The 21,774-nt window shown below is 39.3% G+C and overlaps 1 protein-coding gene across 3 annotated transcripts in view; it reads left to right on the top strand.

The window, feature by feature from the left end:
* DOCK10 (dedicator of cytokinesis 10) overlaps positions 1-21,774 on the top strand; it is a 214,777-nt gene that overhangs the window by 178,844 nt on the left and 14,159 nt on the right. For all 3 annotated transcript variants that reach the window (XM_077748708.1, XM_077748710.1, XM_077748709.1), the window contains exons 40-50: positions 851-975; positions 2,232-2,344; positions 4,673-4,810; positions 5,508-5,690; positions 6,220-6,330; positions 8,467-8,682; positions 10,366-10,423; positions 10,740-10,838; positions 13,985-14,091; positions 15,533-15,655; positions 15,787-15,900. In XM_077748708.1, coding sequence (XP_077604834.1) covers positions 851-975; positions 2,232-2,344; positions 4,673-4,810; positions 5,508-5,690; positions 6,220-6,330; positions 8,467-8,682; positions 10,366-10,423; positions 10,740-10,838; positions 13,985-14,091; positions 15,533-15,655; positions 15,787-15,900 — 1,387 coding nt within the window. The remainder of the gene's footprint in view (positions 1-850; positions 976-2,231; positions 2,345-4,672; positions 4,811-5,507; positions 5,691-6,219; positions 6,331-8,466; positions 8,683-10,365; positions 10,424-10,739; positions 10,839-13,984; positions 14,092-15,532; positions 15,656-15,786; positions 15,901-21,774) is intronic.

The raw sequence follows: 21,774 nt of genomic DNA, 5'->3' as shown, positions 1-21,774 counted from the left end.
TAGATAGGTCCTGGCCACTCCTACCCGTCCCCTCCTAAACACCAGGATTTTTCCTCCAGAAGCTCTAGACCAAAATAGACCCAAAACTTGGAAATAAACAGCCCCAAAGGACCAAGCCCTACAGGTCAGAACTCATTTTTTTTGTAGCTTCAGGACTCCCCCCTAACCACTGAAAACTAAAGTTAGGTCTTTTGCGCCCCAATCCATCCAGAGCATTGATGTGGCCAAAACCAAATAAGCCTTGAAAACTGTGACCAAGAGAAAATCAATGCCTCTTCCATAGGCTTGACTCTTCAGGGTATCTCTTATTGCCTGCTTTCCTCAAAATAAACTGTTCCATTATCTTGGCCGAATGATAGCTGAAATGAAAGTCAAGAAAGGGAAGGGTCTTTCCTTTCACATAACACTGGTTCATTCCCCCAGGAGAGTCATTGCCAAGGAGACATTGAATAAAAGCCATTGCAGACCCTTGTCATCATCCTGGGAATGTAGCTGCCCCAGGTACCCCTTAGCTCTCTCCCCTACAAGGATGGAATACCATGGAATTCCCATGGAATCTCATAATTTCATCTAATAATAATGAATATGCTTGTTCAGACTTAAAGTCAGTATCTATTATTCTTCTATTATCCTTTGGTATCGATTATCCTTCTGAATGCTTTTTTGGCTTAAATAAAATTTCTCCAAAAGTAGTCTTAAAAGTCCCTTTTATCATGTCACCTGTTATTAACATTTTAATAAAACATCTCTGTTTAAAAGTTGTTTATATCTGACTCAATCTAGAATATTTGAATGAACATTTGTATTTCATATCTCTCGTGCTGTAACCTATTTTCTTAATAATTTTCAGGATGCATACCACGTCCACTCATGAAGGACATAAGCAGCACCGATCACAGACTTTACCTATAATCCGAGGCAAAAATGCACTTTCTAACCCCAAACTCTTGCAGATGTTAGACAATACCATGTCCAGTAAGTACACAAGAAATAATAGGAATGAGATGGTTATCAGCGTTTCTCTAGATGCATGGAAGACATGAAATGCGTTAGAATGCTTCAGAAACATAAGCAATGTTGGTGTGTTACTGAGAGCACTGCTTTTCAGGCTGGCTGTAGCCCAGGGAATTCTTCTTAGAGGAAAAAGATCAGCAGAGAAAGGGATTTTAAAAATTAAGTGTCTTTATAAGAAACGAAAAAGGCAAATGTCTCAGGATGATGTGCTTCATGAAGTTCTTCTGATGTTAGGTGGATTTGCTATTGTAGGGTTTTGGGGACGTCTGTCAACCAGATTATTCCTGTCTGCTGTTTGGACAGAGGAGAAAATTGTCCATGCCCTAGAAACACTAAGTGGGATATATTGAACCCAGTGATACACACATTCCAGCATGTGAATGAGGAGAAAATGGGGCCCAGTGTTTTGTATCATGTACATGTTAGTGGTTACAGACATGAGACCAAAGGCAGATGCCTTCACCTATAAATATATTTAGGGCCTTTAATGGCCATTCATGCACACTGTCCACTAAGACTATACATTTAGTCTATTCAACTGAGAGCATAAAACTTGACCCAGATTCAGTATGAAAGAACTATGACTATGCCAATGCCCAAGTCAATAGAAAAGAAGTAAGAAATAATGGCAGATGGATCATGCTGGTCTATAGTGATGTATGAAAAGGGCCCACACTCTTAGCTTGGGTGGCTACAACAAGATAATAGTCTGGGTAGCTTCAACAACAAACATTTATTTTTTGTAATTCTGGAGGGTGGGAGGTACAAGATCAAGATGCCAACAGATCTGATGTCTGGTGAGAACCCTCTTCCTGGTTTGCAGATGGCCACCTTCTTCTTGTGTCCTCATATGACAGAGAGAAAGGTGATATTTCTGGTGCCTCTTTTTATAAGAGCACTAACCCATTCATGAAGGCTCCACCCTCACAAACTAATTACCTCCCAATACCATCACATTGGGGGTTAGGGTTTCAATGTAGGAACTTGGGGTAACACAAACATTTAGTCTATAACATCCGCTAAAGACTCTGTCTTTAGACAGTCTCTAGAGTTTTTAATTCAGCCAATAAGGTAATTAAACAAACAAAAGCACTTTGATTTAATAAATTATTTATCAAAACACCAGAAGGCAGTGAATATATAAGGGAAGAAGGCCCTTTATGGAATCCAAAGAATTTTCTTAGACATCTATGCATGTTCTTCTTCATATTTTATAGGCAACCCCAATGAAATAGACGTCATGCACCATGTGGACACAGAGGCCAATATAGCTACCGAGGTGTGCCTGACTATCCTGGACCTGCTATCGCTCTTCACCCAGACTCACCAGGTAGGTGTGATTATAACGTCTTCTGCACATGATAAAACGGGAGGTAGAAAAGTCATGTGAAGTCAAGAACATGTTTTTAAAATATTTTATTGAGACCCCTGGGTGGCTCAGTCGGTTGAGCATCCGACTTTGGCTCAGGCCATGATCTCACAGTTCGTGAGTTTGAGCCCCACGTCAGGCTCTGTGCTGACAGCTCAGAGTCTGGAGCCTGCTCCGGATTCTGTGTCTCTCTCTTTCTCTGTCCGCCCCCCTTCACAGTCTGTCTCTCTCTCCTTCAAAAATAAATAAACATTAAAAACAATTTTAATATTTTATGAAATCAATTACCCTTACATAAATCGGCCTAAGTGTGAGTGGAAAAAAGTTTCAAAGATGAGACTCAGAGTCCATCAGAAGTTGACTAATGCTCGAATGATATACATAACATACGTATTTCACTGTTGTCAAAAAATAAACATTCTTCCTTGTTTCTCCTGCTTAACTCTCAGGCAAAGCAGGCTGAGTAAGAACATGACTCTACTTTTTCAGTCTCAGGGCGAGAGACAAATGACAGCTAGATCCAGCAGACTAATAATGCTGAGCATTTTTTTTTCATGTGCTTATTTGTCATCTATATAACTTTGGTGAAAATAATACCCACATAGTAGTAGAATGACTAAAGTTAAAAAGACTGACCATACCACATTTTGGCCAGGGTATGAAAAAGCTGGAACTCTTATCAGCCAATGGTGGGAATGCAAACACTCTGGAAACCAGAATGGGAATCTAAAAAGTTAAACATGTGTCCATCATGTGACCAGCCATTCCAATACTAAGCACTTAACCGGGAGAAATAAAAGCATTTGGTCACAAAAAACCATGTACACAAATGTTCATGCAAGCCTTATTTTTAACAAACGCTGAAAACCACCCAAATGTACATCAACAGGAGAATGGATTTTAAAAATGGTGGTATATCGGGGCACCTGGGTGGCTCAGCCAGTTAAGTGTCCGACTTTGGCTCGGGTCATGATCTCACGATTTGGGAGTTCGAGCCCCACATCGGGCTCTGTGTTGACAGCTCAGAGTCCGGAGCCTGCTTCAGATTCTGTGTGTGTCTCTCTCTCTGCCCCTCCCCAACTCGTGCTCTGTCTTTCTCTCTCTCTCTTAAAATAAACATTAAAAAAATTTTTTTAAATGGTGATATATCCATACAATAGAATACTGCTCAGTTACGCTCAGCAAAAGAAGCCAAACAAAAAGAATATTTACTGTCGTTGCCATTTATGTAAAATTTAATAAATTCAAACTATAGAAATTGTATGTCAATTATACCTCAATAAAGATATTTGAAATCTTAGCTCAGTCTAATGAGCTTACAGATGTTCAGGGTTGACATAGGAACAGTTGGATCCATTGAATAAAGTCTACACCAAACACAATGATTATGGCAAAAAAAAAAAAAAATCCCTGCTTTCAGGAGAAATGGAAGCATGGTGGTAGAAAAAAACAAAAACCATGTTGTAATTCTTTATTACTCAGTGCAAATGTCCGTCAAATCTCAGACATCTTTAAGGCCCTACCAGTGCCCAGGAGGGCCTGCCTCTCTGTGACTTCATCTTCTACCTCCCTCCCAAACTCACCCCCACACTCTGCTCAGACTACTCTGTCCTTTTTGTTCTCAACTTTGAACTCATAACCTTCTTTCCAACTCATATCCCTGGTACTCGCCGTTTCTCTCTTCTTAAACAATCCCTTCGGATCTGCCCCGGCCAATTCCTTCAGCTCACGTGTGAGTTCATCCATTAGAGAGGTCTGGCTGACCACCCTATCGAAAGTAATCCTGTTCCCTTGGGGCGCCTGGGTGGCTTAGTCGGTTAAGCATCTGACTTTCGCTTAGGTCATGATCTCGCGGTTTGTGGGTTTGAGCCCCGCGTCGGGCTCTGTGCTGACTGCCAGCTCAGAGCCTGGAGCCTATTTCAGAGTCTGTGACTCCCTCTCTCTCTGACCCTCCCCTGCTCATGCTGTCTCTCTCTCTTTCTTTCCTAGAAATTAAAAAATATATATATTAAGTAAGAAAATAAAATAAAAAAATAAAGTAATCCTGTTCCCAAACCAATTACTCTGTATTATATCACACATCATTATGCTCTATTTTCTTATTTAGTAATTTTTTCCAATCACTGTTATGTAAGTTTCACTGGGAACATTGACCTTATCTTCCTATTCAACACAATCTCCAGTATCCACACTTGTGCCTACCACATCGTAGGCCCACAATAAATATCTTTTGAAAGAATGCAGGTGCCTTTTAACTCATCCTAAATCACTACTGTGTTAAATTTCCAGAGACAACTCCAACAATCCGAATGTCAAAATTCCATGATGAAAAGGGTCTTTGACACCTACATGCTCTTTTTCCAAGTTAACCAGTCAGCCACAGCGCTGAAGCATGTGTTTGCCTCCTTGAGGCTGTTTGTATGCAAGGTAAGAGTTCTCCTCGTTCCAGTGGAAGCTCAGAGAAGGATGATAATAAACTGTATTAATCTTCACATCTCTCAGTATGGAGGAAAGAAGGTCTGTGTCCTTCCATTTTGGTTTATTTGGTTTTTATTAGAGGTTTTTTTTTTGGTTTTAATAAGCCACGTGATTCTGGTCTGAAAACAAGTTTACAGCCTTGACAACCTATCTACTTGGATATCTAAAGGGGACAATATTCGCATGTAGCCATCTTTTGGGGAGGGGTGGTCTTCAGTGTTTGTGACACGGAGAATGCACATCGTCAACTCTAATGTCCATTCATGCCAAGTGAAGTTTCCATATTAAAGTAGACACAGCCACCACCTTTCAGGATCCCTGTGGTTTTACAATGTTGGGTGAAGAGAAAACATTTCATAGCTCTCCTTCACTAGTTTTGGGTTGTCATCATTGATGCATGGGATACTCACCATGTAGAGAATGATTATTTCTAGGAAAAAAAGAGAAATATGAGTATGGACTTAAATAAATACAATTATATCCCTTCCACTTGCAGATGGAAAAAATAGACTAGGTTAAAAAAAAAAAGATGAAGAAGAAGGCAGATTTGGTCTAAGGAATTTTTAAATACAAGCAGAAACACAGCAAAATGAAGGCATGCCCCCCGCCCCCCACCACCACTTAATCAGCCCTTCTATCTCCATAGTTTCCTTCAGCATTCTTTCAAGGGCCTGCAGACCTGTGTGGATCCTTCTGCTATGAAGTCTTAAAATGCTGTAACCACAGGTCACGGTCAACTCAGACAGAAGCATCAGCTCTTCTCTACTTTTTCATGAGGAAGAATTTTGAATTTAACAAGCAGAAGTCAATTGTCCGATCCCACTTACAAGTAAGTGCTGCCAATTTCCATTATTGCTGTTGTCCAAGCCACTCTTCCCTTTTGGCATCGATAAAAGCCTCCAGGCCCCAGGGCAAGAGCTATCAACTCTTTTACCAAGTTCCTCCTTAAAGAGGCTCGGCACAGTCAACTCTGGTTTGGAGAAAGAAGGCAGCTGGGCAGAAATCAACACAGCCCATAATTCCACTTTTACTTTTCTTCTGCCGGGGAACAGAATCAAATAGAATACAGCACGCAGGAAACCATGACTATCTCTAGGATGCGAAACCCCACCAGGTTCCAAACACAGAAATGTCTTCTTTTAAGGCCTCCCAAGATTCCTGCAACCTTCTTTAAATATTTTACATTATAGGAAACACCCTAGATTAGCCAGCCTTCTGAAAAGTTAATGCATAAAGATGCTATTCTTTGGACCCTCAGGGAGAAATCAATGATGCATTCATCCAATCCAGTGGATTTCTTTAATATTACTATCTCTTAGTTACTACCTTTGGAGTTTCCTTTTTCTCTTCTCTTCTAGCTCATCAAGGCTGTAAGCCAGTTAATCGCCGATGCTGGGATTGGAGGCTCTCGGTTTCAACATTCCCTTGCAATTACCAACAATTTTGCTAATGGAGACAAGCAGATGAAAGTAAGAAATGCTTTATGGACATTTTCAAAGACTTTTCGGAAGACTTTTAAACTGGATCCTTTTGTGAAATATCAAAATGAAAAAAATACAAATTCTGTATTTTGTGTATTGAGATTTAAATGAAGAGCTTACATTGAGTTTGCTTGTTGAATTGCCAGTAAGCTCCCAAACTGTCTGTCCATCTGTCGTCTGTTACTTGGAATTTTCAAGATGTGGGTTGAATGGGATATAACAAGAATACTAACCACAAATATCAAAAAATACAGTGATTCTCTCATAATCTTAGTCTTGGTCAAATGTATTTAATCTTTCTTTTAGAAATTTTTGAAAACTTCTCCTTTAATCATAGTACTGAAAAGTCCAGAGATAAGAGCCTGGCATCAGGCTTGGCTGAACCAAGGAATTAAAATAATGTTTTCACATTAATTCAAAAAGATATTGTCCACCCCATGTTCATAACAGCATCATTTACAATAGCCAAGGCATGAGAACAAGCTACGTGTCCATCAGTGAATGAATGGATAAAGTAATTATGGTGTATATATTCAATGGAATAACATTCAGTCATAAAATTTGAGGCAATCCTACCATTTGTGACAACCTGGATGGACACAGAAGGCATTGCACTAAGTGAAATAAGACAAAGAAAAACAAGTACTGTATGATCTCACTGTAAAGAAAAAAAAAAATCCCTGAGGGGCATCTGGGTGGCTCACTCAGTTAAGCGTCCAACTTCGGTTCAGGTCTTGATTTCATGATTAGTGAGTTTGAGCCCCACGTTGGGCTCTGTGCTGACAGCTTGGAGCCTGGAGTTTGCTTCTGATTCTGTGTTTCCATCTCTCTCTGCTCCTCCCCTGCTCGCGTCCTGTCTGTCTCTCAAAAAACCTGAAAATCATGGGGAAAGAAATCAGACTACTGGTTATCAGAGGTGGGGTGGGGGGGAAGAGATTTGGAGGAAGGTGGTGAAAAGGTACAAACTTCTAATTCTAAGATAGAGAAGTACTAGGTACAACATGAAGACTGTAGCTAACATCGCTTTATACTATACAGAAGAGGTAGTTAAGAGGGGCATCTGGGTGGCTCAGTTGGTTAAGCATCTAATTTTGGCTCAGGTCATGATCTCGTGGTCCATGAGTTCAAGTCCCGCATCGGACTCTGTGCTGACAGCTCAGAGCCTGGAGCCTGCTTCAGATTCTGTGTCCTCCTCTCTCTCTGCCCCTCCCCTGCTTACGCTCTGTCTGTCTCTCTCAAAAATAAACATTTAAAAAAAGAAGAGGTAGTTAAGAGAAAAAATCCTATTCGTTGTCATCATAAGGGGAATTTTTTTTTCCTGTTTTCTTTTTTTCTTTCTTGTCTCTATATTGCATTGGAAGAAGATGGATGTTAGCTGAAACTATATAGTACTCATTTCACAATATATATAAATTAAACCACCATGCTGTACACCTTAAACTTATGTAGTGATGTATGACAGTTACTTCCGAACAAAACTAGAAAAAAATGTTTTTAATAAAAAAGAAACTTTAAAAATCAATGAATAATCATGTTTTCAGATCTCCTTCCCCTACTGCCTCTGTTTTTACCTCTCTCTATCTCTTAGTTCAGTTTTCTTCTTTGTTTACTTCATTTACAAATAGGATGAGCCTACTTTCTCAGAAATTCTGAGGATATTGGAATATCCTATTAGTGGAAGGAGCACCTCATTCAATTGGGTCAGTTAAAGTCCCAAAACTGAACCTTGTCTCATAGGCCCATCCCTAAACCAATCACTGGCTTGAGGGATCAAAGAATATGATGGGCCAGGTCAGTAACATGGGCCACACACTGGTGCCCACGAATAAAGTAGACCCTTTCAAATCACGTGACCCAGAGAGGAGAGCATCTCAAAGAACAATCAGGATGCTATTACTGGAGGAAGCTAGGTGCGCAGATAAGACAAAGTCTACTTAGAGTTCTTCCGTTCAAATGTGTAGTCACAACCATAATACATAACATGCATGTATAAAGAAAGTACATACTTAGGAACAATATAAAGAACAATATCACATCAAACTGTGATACCAAGCCAGAAATAACAGCATAACTTATCTTAGGAATTTGAAACAGATAATGACGCAGCCTTTCTCTTTTCCAAAGAACAGCAACTTCCCAGCAGAGGTGAAAGATCTGACAAAACGTATAAGGACCGTCTTGATGGCCACAGCTCAGATGAAAGAGCATGAGAAGGACCCCGAGATGCTGGTGGATCTCCAGTACAGCCTGGCAAACTCCTATGCAAGCACCCCCGAGCTGCGCAGGACCTGGCTGGAAAGCATGGCCAAGATTCACGCAAGAAACGGAGACTTATCCGAGGTGATTAGCAAAGGCTCAGTCCTTCTCCATTGGCATTGTCTTCTTTCTCAGGACGATTGGATTTTCATTTACAGTAGGTTACCATGTTTTTCCATTCATCTAGATGTGACCGAATTATATATTAGTTGCCTTAAATTTGCACGTAGGATTGAAGAATGCCTGGCTCCATGTAAATGATACCAAATAAAGCCAGAGTTGTTGGTGTCAGCTATGATTGTAGGGTATGCAACGCAGAATCGGATGTGAAAAGCCTAGGACTAAAGAGGAAGGTTGTAAGAGTGTCTGGAAATTGAATTATCTAAGGTAATGTTGTGTGTTTTAAAACTGCTTCCCTGTAATTGGAGTTGGATGGAGAAGCTTGTCATCATAGTGAGTAATCTCAGGCTGGGGTAATCTGTCCTCATATGCAGCGAGTCTGAGCTAGTGATGGAAATATTAGCACTCCCAGGAGCCATGTGAGGAGAGCGCACTGTGTGAAGATTATGAATCCATAGCTAACTTTTCCATGTCCGTTTAAACACTGCGTGGCTTTTTATGTAATAATTCACAGCACCCAAGTGGTTTCTGAACATCGAATGGAAAAGTTTTGCCTTATTATCAGAAATACACCCCTTTGGGGAAGAGATTAGATTGTCCAGAAGGGTCCTAAAACCTCAAGTTACGCCTGAAGTTCTTCTAAACGCGTGTGAAGGATCCTGGGATAGACATAGAAGCAATCAGAAGCTGCAGTTGGAGGCAGTTTGATGGGACAAGGAGATACTCCAGTTCCCTTGGACTGCCCGGAAAATGGGGAAATCTCTTCATAAAACTTCAAAGAGAAAAGCTAAAGTCAGTCATTTCGACCCCTCAACAGGCCAAGTTCTAGTGCCTACTCAGCAACGCTCGAAGTTTTTCAGGAGATCCTAGAGAAAAATAAAATACTGCCACATATCCTGGCTGGCGGGAGCACACCTTATTTTAGGCCCCACTGTTTAATCAAGTACCACTTTGTGAGGTGACCATCGGAAACAGTAGAAATTCAAAGGGGGCCATGATTGGAAATAGAAAAAGTAAAAAGGTAACTTAATTTTATTCTCAGTTTAGATCCTGATACCATAGTGTATAGTTTCAACAAGAATTGTGGATTTTAAAATATATACGCACCAGGGGCACCTGGGTGGCTCAGCCAGTTGAGCTTTGACTCTTGTTTTAGGCTCAGGTCATGATCTCATGGTTTCCTGAGTTTGAGCCCCGCATTGGGCTCTGTGCTGACAGCATGGAATCAGCTTGGGATTCGCTCTCTCTTCCTCTCTCTCCTTCCCCCACTTGTCTGTTTCTGTCTCTCTCAAAATAAATAAATTTTTTAAAAGTAAAAAAATAAAATACATTATATACATTAGACTTAAATAGTTAGGAAGGAAGGTAATTAATTCTATGGGAAAATTCTTCAGGTCAGCTCATTCACCCACTGGAAGACAACACCCAGATAAACACACAAACAAAACTTCCTAAATAGGCATTTATTCTTGATTGGAAACTCTTTGGAAATCAGACTGATTCTTGTTTTTAATTCTGTCATTAAAACCATTCCTCCTTGTATTCTTACGTGGAATCCTGACTCACCTAGGAAGATTAGTCCTGATGATAGAAACAGTCAGATCTCTGCTGTGCCTTCCTCGAATACCGTTTTCTTTTTTCTTACAGGCTGCTATGTGTTACATCCATATAGCCGCTCTCATTGCGGAATACCTGAAAAGAAAAGGTAAGTCGACCGTGCGCAGGGAGAAAGGTCCAGAAGTCAACATGTTGAAACCGAAGTTAAAATTAACTTCCTGATTTTAGTATTAATCTCAGTTACGTTTCATTAAGTAACACTAATTGTCACAGATATTTTTAATTATGCTGTACTTATTTAGCTCTCTCATGCTTCTCTCATGTTTATTTTATGTACAAAAAGGCTAACTGGTCAACTCCTTAGCTCAAAACGAGAATGTTTTATTGTTTACTGATTACGGTCTCATAAGTTGTATTAACACCAACATGTAGCAATGTCTTAACATCATCTCGCACTACCATAGGTTACTGGAAAATGGAAAAGATTTGCACACCGTCCCTGCTCCCGGAGGATGTCCACCCCTGTGATAGCTACCCATTACTAACAGCTCCTGGTGGAGGAAGTGAGTGTTCTAACTCTCCCACAGAAGCTCCTTTACCCCCACGGAACAGTGCAGAGAAAATCAAGTTGCTGCTTAAAGTTTACTTCAATGAAATTCTCAAGTGTATTCTTAGAAGCAAAAGCTATCTCAAACCTTCATACCTCACACTGCGAAAGTCTGAGGCTCCTACCACTCAGAAATCCATCCAGAGTTTATGAAGTTTAGAACCAGAAAGTCCTCAGCAAATAGAACTGCATCTGATCCAATACTTAGGATTATGAGTTATGGCCATATTTTGCTACCAGTTTGCATACTAGTCTGCCCTTGGGATTTTATTCTAAAGTTGTTTAAAATTGCAAGAGAAATCCATTTGAATCTTGAAATGTCAAAAAAGCTACTTATTGAAAATGAGGAATGCCAAAAATATATATGTAGAAATATATAATGTTACATGTTACATTTCATTAAAAAAATTTTTTTTAATGTTTCATTTATTTTTGTGAGAAAGAGAGACAGAGCACTAGCAGGGGAGGGTCAGAGAGAGAGGGAGACACAGGATCTGAAGGTTCCATCCAGGCCCGAAGCTGTCAGCACAGAGCCATACATGGGGCTTGAACTCAAGAACCATGAGATCATGACCTAAGCTTAACCAACTGAGCCACCCAGGCGCCCCTCCATTTTTTAAAAACATTAACTGATTCTGACAACTTACAACATATAATAATTCCCAGCATTGATATCCTTTAATTAAAAATATTTCATCCTTGGGGCACCTGAGTGGCTCAGTCAGTTGAGTGTCTGACTTCGGCTCAGGTCATAATCTCACGGCTTGTGGGTTCAAGCCCCCCATCAGACTCTATGCTGATAGCTCAGAGCCTGCTTTCAGATCCTCTGTCTCTCACTCTCTCTCTCTGCACCACCCCCCCACTTGCACTCTGTCTCTCTCTCTCTCTCTAAAAACTAAAATAAACATTAAAAATTTTTTTTAATTTAAAAAATATTTCATCCTTAATGTTTGATGAAATATTTTGTAACAATAACTAAAGAATTACTCTTTGTAAAAAAAATTTGGCAATATAGTTAATATATTTAAACTGTTTTCTATTGAAAAGGTTTGTTCGAACCCAAAGGTTATAACCTGCGGTCTACTTCATAACACTATCTTAACTTTCAAAATGCACTGAAAATCTCAGTGTATGAAAAACACAAACAAATCTTTAGATTTTAAAATCAAACCAACTAAACAAAAGGCAAATTGGATGTTAGTTACAATATACATAGTTAATTAATCGTTTATTTACTTAATTAACATAATTAAACCCTTATTCTTCTAAAAATGCATATATTTTCTAAAGAATCTCAGTGGATTTTGCAAATAAACTGTTTGGACCAAGTTAACAAAATGAACCATGAGACAGTGAGGTCACTTCTTTGAGAAGGAAACCCGACCGGGTATCACATCCACAGCTCATGTCCACGGCTCACATCCACGGCTCACGTCCCCAGCTCACGTCCATGCTAAAACTCAGGGATCTTCAAGCTTAGTTCCACATGAACTATTCAACTTCATTTTTATATGCAAGTCATCAAAATCATCACTGTTTTGTCTAACATACTCTTCATCCCCATCTATTTTATATCATACTTAGACACCATACAGAGCTCCATAAAGATTATTTCAAATTCTAACAGAAAACAAAACTGAAGAAATCTGATAAAACTGGGTGTCAGTCTGACAAATTGTGGGAACTTATATCCCAAAATGTTGTGTGAAACTTTAATATGAAAAAAGTTTAAATACCCACTTTTAGACCTAAAGTAATATTGCACTTTAATATACCCACTTAGAAAAGAAATATTTGTTTAGTAAACTCTGAGGAAGGTGATTATTTTGTGATGCACTAGTATATATTCATATCCATTGACACGTATCTGAAGTCCTCAGTATACTTTTATGTTTCTAAGTCACAGGGATAAATTATCTCCTCACTACAATGGGCAAAGAATCAGAATATAGGGAAATATGAGCAACTCCAGGAAGTACAAATCTAACAATGATCATCATTCTGCAAAAGATGTATCATGACTTTCTCTCCTATATCGGGGAGATATATGTATATATATATATATATATCCCTGCTCATTAATTTTCATATATTTTAATATATGTTTAATTACAGGAGGAACATTATTAAAAACTAGGGAAGTAGAATTTTGAATGCAAGGACTAGATTGCAATAATTATTCTAATTATAATTTTTAGCACATTTTGGAGTGATAATTTAGTTACATGGCCAATGAGCTGATATCAAAAACAGAAACATGTCACTAAAGTATCAGCTATAATTTTAAAAGCACTTGCTCCTGGGAATGCCCTGCACTAGGCTCTGTGATGGCAATATCTCAGTTAGATGCCAGTAACAAGTTTTTGAGTTAAGTGCTGTCACTGTTGCCTCCTGATTTCAAGTAACAAAACCAAGAGAAGTTATACAGTCTGCTCCAGAGAGCATGGTGAGCTTGTGATGGCGCCAAAGTTCAAGGACCGTTCTGACACTCTAAACTGTGCTCCTAACTACTCAAATTCCCCACTATAAAGTTCCAGTCCCTCCTATGGGAACATTGTCCATTATCAGCTGTTTTAATATATGACCTATAGAGCCAGATATATATTTTTTTTATCTTGGTAGCCACGGTGCTAAGAAAATTTAAAGGAGTTTCTAGATAATGCAAAGGAGTAAAAATCAGCAAGTAATGAGTATTATTTTCATAATGCACTGACCATACCAGCTGTTTGCTCAATATTAATGTTTGAGTCCTTTCTACTATATTTTGAGATAGATATTAATGTCTTCCTTTTGACAAATGGGAGAAATGGCCTCAAAGAGGTTGGCCAAACTAGACCACTGGAACTGAGTCCATCTACAAATTCTGTATTTTGTCCATAATTCCATGCCAGCTTCTAAAAGAAAATGGGTCACCTGGAAAATGATACAAAATTATGAAACAGGATTATTAGTTTCCTTGGAGAGAATATTTATCAATAGTCATAGTTTACCCATCTTGTTGACTGAGTAAGTTTTATTATACTACCATGAAGGAAGGCGTTATCTACTCCAAACAGGATTAGGCTCAAATAATAATGTTGCATTTTGCTTGGTCCTCTTAAGGCATGTTCTCTATGGGCTGGCCAGCTTTTCTGAGCATTACACCAAATATTAAAGAAGAAGGAGCAATGAAAGAAGATTCTGGAATGCAAGACACACCATACAATGAGGTTAGACCAATATAATCTAGTGGACAGTAATTGAGTAAAAAGATTCATTGAATTGTTACATTAAGCTAAATATGGAGGAGAAAAATCTTATTTAGAAATCAAATAAAGTCACTATAGAATATGACTTCTAGGCAAAATGAAATGCAGGCTACGATTAAGCTGAGAATAATAAATATCAGATTGTACTGATAAAGCATAATTTTTGATGAATATTTAAACTAAAATTTACTTCTCTAAAATGGACCCAAATATGTTATATCAGCTCTTCTATAAGATATAAAATCTCTAGTCCTTTGGTAAATGTGGTATGGGATACTGAAAATTTTGTGAGCTGGTCACAACTTGTTTTTAATGCATTAGGAAGTTTACTTATAAATACCCTTGCACAGAAACGCTCATTGGTTTCTGCTGAAAACCTTCTGATTTGCAAACCATGGTTATTTTTCATTAATTAAAAGAAGCTTTCTACTGATAAATACATTGCAACAATTCTGATGAGGAAAATAGAGCTCCTTCATCAAGTAAATAAAATATTTCATAAGCTAATTGTTTACATCTTAATGTTACATCAATTTAAAAAAAGGATATAGAAAGCAAGTTTGGGGGCAGATTTTAATTTAATTTTGTATATGGTCTTCTATTAATTTAGTATACCTTGCAAATAAACAGGAAATGCAACTACATATTTAGATTAACTATTTCAAATAATGCATAAGAATCTTTTCTTCAAAGACATTGTTGAAAAGATTCCAACAAATAATCTACTTCCTTTGGGGAGTATGTATTTGATTCAGCTGAACATTTATTAAACCACTCGTATATGTGAGGCATTGAGTTATGTGGGGAGAAGAGATAAATAAGCCATAATTCTGGCTTTCAAAGAGTGTAGAATCTTGAGAAAGGCAAATGTTTTTCAGTCTAAGACCCATCAATTATAAATCTACACAATTAAAGGGAAATCGCTTTGTACATGACAGCGGTTGGAAAGGAGAAGGAGTTTGGACAGCTGTTCAAAGTAGGGTTCTTCAGGGCAGTGGAGAGCTCATGATCAGATCTGCATTTTAGAAAGAAAGATTCCTGGAGAACAACACAGAGGATGGACTATAGTGCAAAATAGATCACTAGCAGACTGGGCTGGGGATAAAGGAACAGGGTTTTGATCTAAGGCAGTGACTGTGGAAATGGAAAGAACGAGGCAGACCTGAAGGCATTTCATAGATTCAAATCAGCAAGGTTGCAGGTCTAAGTCAGTGATGGAAAGAGAAAAATGCAAGACGCAACCATCCCTCCAGGGTGAACGTAAATGCCAATAACAAAAATAGGGAACAGAGCGACCTTACTATGACGGAAATGGACAGTGTAACAGTTTTGAAAAACAAGATTCAGGGAGGAAGCACAGTGATCATCATATTAAATCTCCTTTTGATTTGGGGAATTGCAGAAAATCCTGGTGGAGCAGCTCTACATGTGTGTGGAGTTTCTTTGGAAGTCCGAGCGATATGAACTCATCGCTGATGTCAACAAACCCATCATTGCTGTCTTTGAGAAGCAGAGAGACTTCAAAGTATGTCTTCTAAACACTGGTTAAAATATCCTGCTCTAAATCGGTGAATTACTTACCATTTTCAAAAGTGGAAACTCCCTGTTTTTTATGTCAGCATCATCTTCATGAAACCCTTTGATTTATGGTTTCAGAAATTATCAGATCTCTACTACGACATTCATCGGTCATACCTAAAAGTTGCGGAAGTGGTGAACTCTGAGAAGCGGCTGTTCGGTCGCTACTATCGTGTAGCCTTTTACGGGCAGGTAAGTTTATCAGAAGCTCCGTGGCCTCTGAATTCTGTCCAACAACCAAACTTTGTCTTTCATTCTCGATGAGACGTCTGATTCCATGTGCCGGGGGATTAAGAGGATGTGGGTGTGTCTGGCATATCTGAGTGTTTTTCTGGATATTCGAGTCATATGTTTGTCCACAAGAATGTGCTCAGCTGGGAAACAAATGCGCAGAGAAATCCATGGGCTGTAATACAGATCGAGTTGAAACCAGTGATTTCTAACTTCTCAGAGAAAGAGGACGCTTAGTTTTCAGCACCGTCTTCTTCCCAGGTAACCCCAAAATATCTAATTATGGTTTCACGTCCTGCATTAAAGTGAAATTAAATTGAACGTGTTTCAAAAAATGAAATTCATAACAATCTGGGACTAAAGTATTCCCACAGCCTCTGCCATGTCAAAGCCTTTGGCTTCACAATTGTGCATTTTCTCTTCTCTTCCTTTTAAACTATCACTGCCTCTAGGTAGAATGCCATATGTCATTTTGTTCCCTGTATTGCAGGTCAGTATATCTTTGCCAGTTGACCACATTAGCAATGAACCAGATTAAAAATATTAGTGAGCCATAGCATTAGCTGGAAAATTAAGTGGACATATTCTATATTAATTACGAAAAACTCTGAGCAGTGCTTTAGGTGGAGCAAACCCAGACACCATCTCATTTCTTTTCAAGAAGACTTACAACAACGCAATTATATTTCAGCAGGCATCACTATGCCATGACTATGACTTGTGTGTATGAACATTCCGTTCTTTTTTTTAAATGTTTATTTATTTTGGAGCGCAGGGGCAGAGAAAGAGGGAGACACAGAATCAGAAGCAGGCTCCAGGCTCTGAGCTATCTGCACAAAGCCCAATGTGGGGCCCGAACTCACAGACCATGAGATCATGACCTGAGCCAAAGTTGGACACTTAACCAACTTAGCCACCCAGGAGTCCGAACATTCCATTATTTTCACAATTGGAATGACTCTCTGCCCTCTCATTTCCTTTTCTTCCCTCCCCTCACAGAAGACAGTGTGGCCTATACTTTCTTTTTCTCCTTGCAATCTTTTAAGGCTGCAGCTGAAGAAGTCAAGTCCAACCTGATCATTCTAGATCATTTCCCATTGAAATCTTTTGGAAAAAAAAAAAAACATTTATTTTCCTCTAATCACCAAAGGCAGCTTGAAGCTAACTTCTGAATTAATAAAGATAAGCTTCTCTCTACCTAGAAAAAAAAATGTCACCATTTAGCCACTTACCGTAAACAGATTAATCAAACTCAGATTTTCCTCCTGATGCATGTCGGCACCAGGAGTGCAAATATAGACAAAAATGGTAGAGACAGTCTACCATGGATAGAGACTAAATGTAGACGTGTTGAGGGCCCCAGGAAAGAATCGGAACTATTTGAAGTGACAGTGTATATTGCAGGGAGAAAGTGTAGGAATCCACAGGAGAGGAGGAGAAAGATAAGGGGATGGCATCTTGAACATCATGGAGAAAATAAACAATCTTTGACCTTGGTGAAACATTAGCAAGAAAAATGGCAGAACACCCCATCAAGGAGGGAATGTGGGCAGTGAGGGGTTACAGGAGAAAGACAGGATTCCCAGGGCAACAGAGAAGTGACGCATAAGATGTGCACTCAGCTAACCAAGGTTCAAATCTACCAGGCAGTCCTTCCAATGAAAAAGTAATAAACTGCCATTAAGGGTCTGGTCCTGAAAACCAGACTGGCCAACTGATGGCTTCTCCAACCAGTATCTAATATAGGCGTGCTAAACACGTAGCAATAAGACATGCTCCTTTCCTACCAGATTTTAATGCAGATGTTTATTCTTTTCTTCTTTTGGTCTTGATTGTTCCAGGCTGTGGTAAGTTTTCTCTCTCTCTCCATTTGCATGCTCTAATAATCCTCACACTTCCCTCCGTATGGTTTTACTGAACCTTAACTTTTTTTGTGCAAATCAACATTGGTGCAACGGTGAGATAATCGTGCTTCCATTCAGTTTGGAGTCCTCCTGCATTTCCCAAACTAAATTGTGTTTATTCCAGTTACCTGAATTACAAAAATGTATCATTTATTTTACCTGTAGGTTATCATTCTGCACAAAGGTAGATGTAGGTTAAAAACCTACATAAGCTCACGTACACTCTTGCGCATGTTCAGATAAATACGAGCACCACGTGGTTGCGGTGTGTGCAAAGCAGGCTCAGTATTGGAGATTGTCTGCTCATCTCGGACCACTGTGAGTTACAGCTGATTAAAAAGGGCATGGTGGTCACAAGTTTAGAAGTTGGAGCAGTGGGCATTGATGGGCACCTTCCCAGGCTCCTGAATGGCCCTTCCTCCTTTCCATAGGAGTATTGTGGAGAAAGAGGGCTCCCTTTGGTGGTGAACTCTGACCATTCGCAGAGGTGATGGTCTTAGTGCCCAACACAAAAGATGACCAGCGGACTAAATCTCTACCCAGTAGGGCAGATTAAGTCTCTTGAGATGTGAAAATAAGTGATGTAAGAAATTTTGGAAAGCCAGCAGAGACAGAAATATCATGCCATCACCTAGAGCTGTGTGACACAGAAGAACTTTCTCGTTATGTGAACCATGTGAATGTGCCTATATCCAGTCCTTTTGTAGCTACAAAAATGATTCAACATAATTATTGCCGATTAAGCTGGAAAGACAAATTCTTTCATTAGCCACACATTGTCTGCCCGGTACATACTTTTTTGTAATTCTTTAAGCCCTCCCCATGGCCATACCAGTATTTTCTACCTTCATTTATAAAAATTGGGGTCATGGGTCCTTAACTCACCTACTAAAAGAATACTTGAAAACCCTTGTACTAAATAGACTGAGGGGGGTAGTGGGGAAGGACTGGAGAGGGCTATTTTCAAATGACCTAACTTTGTTCTTTTTGCAGATTCCTCAATAACGTGTGCTGATTGGGCACTTGGCTCTTTTTTTTCTTTTTCTTTTTTCTTTTTCTTAATTGTCTTTTATTAAAAATTCCAACCTAAGCTTAAAAGCATTTTGTAAAATCTGTAGACCTGGGTACATGCCTAAGCGTAGTCCTTTCTAAGCTCAAACCCCAGCCACCTTTGATCAAAACCCAATGGGGGTCATCTTGATACACAGCAATTTAGGGCCTTGGTCGTCACTGTTCAAATGAAATTCAAATACCTGTCCCAGGCCACCAAATGGAGAGTGTGAACTATTGTATTGAACAGGAGCAGACGGTGCACATCACTTCACCCTTGATGGTAAAGGAATACTAACTAGATTTGAACATTTCTCTGAATGGTTGCAGAATGAAGGCTCTAAAGATCTAAGATAAAGTCTTAACTACTGGATTAGCATAATCCCCATAGTCAGAAATAATTTCTTTTCCATGACGGTGCTTTATGTCCCTGTGAAATTCATCTTTTAATATCCAAATTGGCATGTCTTGCAATCGTGTTATGAAGATTAGGGGAATAAAATATGCAATAGCCTCTGGAAGGCCTTTGGGTGAATATTTTAGGGTCCCCTGTGGGTCGCGCGCTATCACATGGTATTGGCTAGAGTAGTTATTATGTCTGCAATGAGCCAGACAATAGAAGACAAGTTGGAAACTTCTTTTTTTTAGTGGCTGGGGCCTTACAAAGGCAAGTCTTGCATAACATGGATTTTCAAATGCAACACCTGGCATCATTGACTATGGAAATTTTACGCAGAGCAGCCTATATAAAGCCCCTTCCAAAGTGTCCCTGACGTATTCATTTCCAGACTAATGAAACAGCAGTAGTGATCAAACATCAACTGTAATCAGTGAAATACTTAGGCCCTGATATTTAGCATGAAAGCAAGCAAATGAATACCCCTGGCGTAACTTAGAATATCAGATGCTCTTGGAATGAATAAATGAAAGGCTTGGGGAATGTTTATTCATTGGCCAGAAGATACATATTTCCTGGTTCTTGATCATGCCTACCTGGGTGTAGATGTATCTCAGAAACTTGATAGAAAAGAGATTAAGAGGAGGAGGGAAGGTGCATGCGTAGTTTGAAAAACAACCTTCTTCATGCTGGTATGTGCTACACCCTTCTGGCTCCCCATGTATATGAAAGTCAGTGATATAAAATATATTTTAATACACATAATTTGTATGTAAAATATAGAGAGAGAGAGGTCTTTAACATATATATTATGTATTTAAAATAGAGAGAGAGGAATTTGTATTTCTATGAAAATGTCTCTCTGCATTCTTGTAGCTTCTCTTAATATTTAGCCTTTTATTAATACTTTCTGACCCATATTTACACACAAGGTTCCTCTTTGAATACATTCATTTGTCTGCGAACTTCGAAATACTTAAGTATAAAAGCAAGGGCTCTTATATCTGACATCCCAATAAGGATTCAGGGGCTTTGCAGATTCTTAAGAGTCTTCAGACACATCTAAGAAAGAGTCAAGGAGTCCATTTTAGCTATCAGTCCCACTGAAGTATATTTGTATCATGAGCTGTTGCCTGCACATTTCATAACTCATGTATGTTAGTTACTGCACTGACTCGGAGTCCTTGTTTAACTAGGATATGTGCTGTTTCCTAACAGCGACTGATCAGAACGTGGGTCACATTGCATAGTAAGTGACATTTAGAAAATCAAACTCGCAAGGGAAGTGCAGAGATCACACTTCCCATTGCCATGAAATGCAGTTCACTCGTTAGCTTGGGGAGAAAGCAAAAGAGAAACTACCCCTGGGTTCTCACCACCTGTGTCCCTATTTATAAATCATTTCTCTCATAGAGCAGAAATTGAAAACTTCCTTAAGACAGTGTCCTGTGGCTCAGTGGGCTGTGCTATGATAGTTTCTCTGGGTGAAAGGTAAGCACATGTTCCCAGTATTTTCAGAGCTGCCATTGATTTGACTCCAAAAGCTCTTCCATGATCCCCGGAAGACGGCAGATTAAATGTTTAATTCTGCTACTCCAGCTCCTTTCTACTTATTTTAAAAATAGTCCCAACAGATTTATATTTCCAGGCTAAATAAGTAAATCATCACAATTTCTCTCTGATCGATCACTTAACAAAATATTGAAATCAGCATCAATAGACCTTTTATAATAAAGAAAATGGTAGTTTCCGTGCAGAGCAGCTGAAGATAATGTATTTTTAAGCACACCAAACTCAGGTTGTTTCCCTGTGTGCTACTAGGGCTCAAATTGCTCTCAGGACGCAGAATGCTTTTCTTTATTATTGCTGTCCTCCTCATCAGAGCTAACATACACCAAGGGCCTTTTGTGTACCAGGCACTGGTCTTGGGACCTCTCACTAGATTTCTGAGTCCCTACTATTTCCCATCCTCCAGATCAAGGAGCAGGGATGAAAGAAAGTCACAGGTCATGACCAAGACCACAGCCAACGGTCAGAGCAATGGCAATAAAATCCTGCTTCCCACCCCTCCTTTTCTGCTAATCCCAGATTCAGAAATTTGTTAGCGGAAAAATTCACAGTGAAAACGTCTCTTTGTGCTAGTTTTCACAGCGTGGTGAGAAAATCTTTTCCTGGAACCTGAAGACATTTTTCTTATTGAAAAGGAAGTTGTAAATGGGGCGGTGGCGATTGCCCTGTGGGGGTTCTGGTTGATGGCCTCAGAAGTCCTATTTCTCTGATGTGTCAGTCTGTCAATTTTAGCCACTAACTTCTGACCTTGAATCAGACACATCTGCACAAAGACAGTGACAGAAAAATCATGGCAGGCTGGAAGTCATGTGGGAACGGCTCCAGACCTCATACCCCGACCGAGTCTTAAGGAATGACAGTGAATGACTTTTTGTGATTTCAGTACTCTAAGTCACTTTTTTTTTTTTTTTTTTT

This window comes from Crocuta crocuta, unplaced genomic scaffold (genome assembly GCF_008692635.1).
Source record: "Crocuta crocuta isolate KB4526 unplaced genomic scaffold, BGI_CrCroc_1.0 scaffold229, whole genome shotgun sequence".
Taxonomy (NCBI): domain Eukaryota; kingdom Metazoa; phylum Chordata; class Mammalia; order Carnivora; family Hyaenidae; genus Crocuta; species Crocuta crocuta.
Note: the sequence above shows the minus strand (reverse complement) of the source record. Positions and strands in the feature narration are given on the sequence as shown.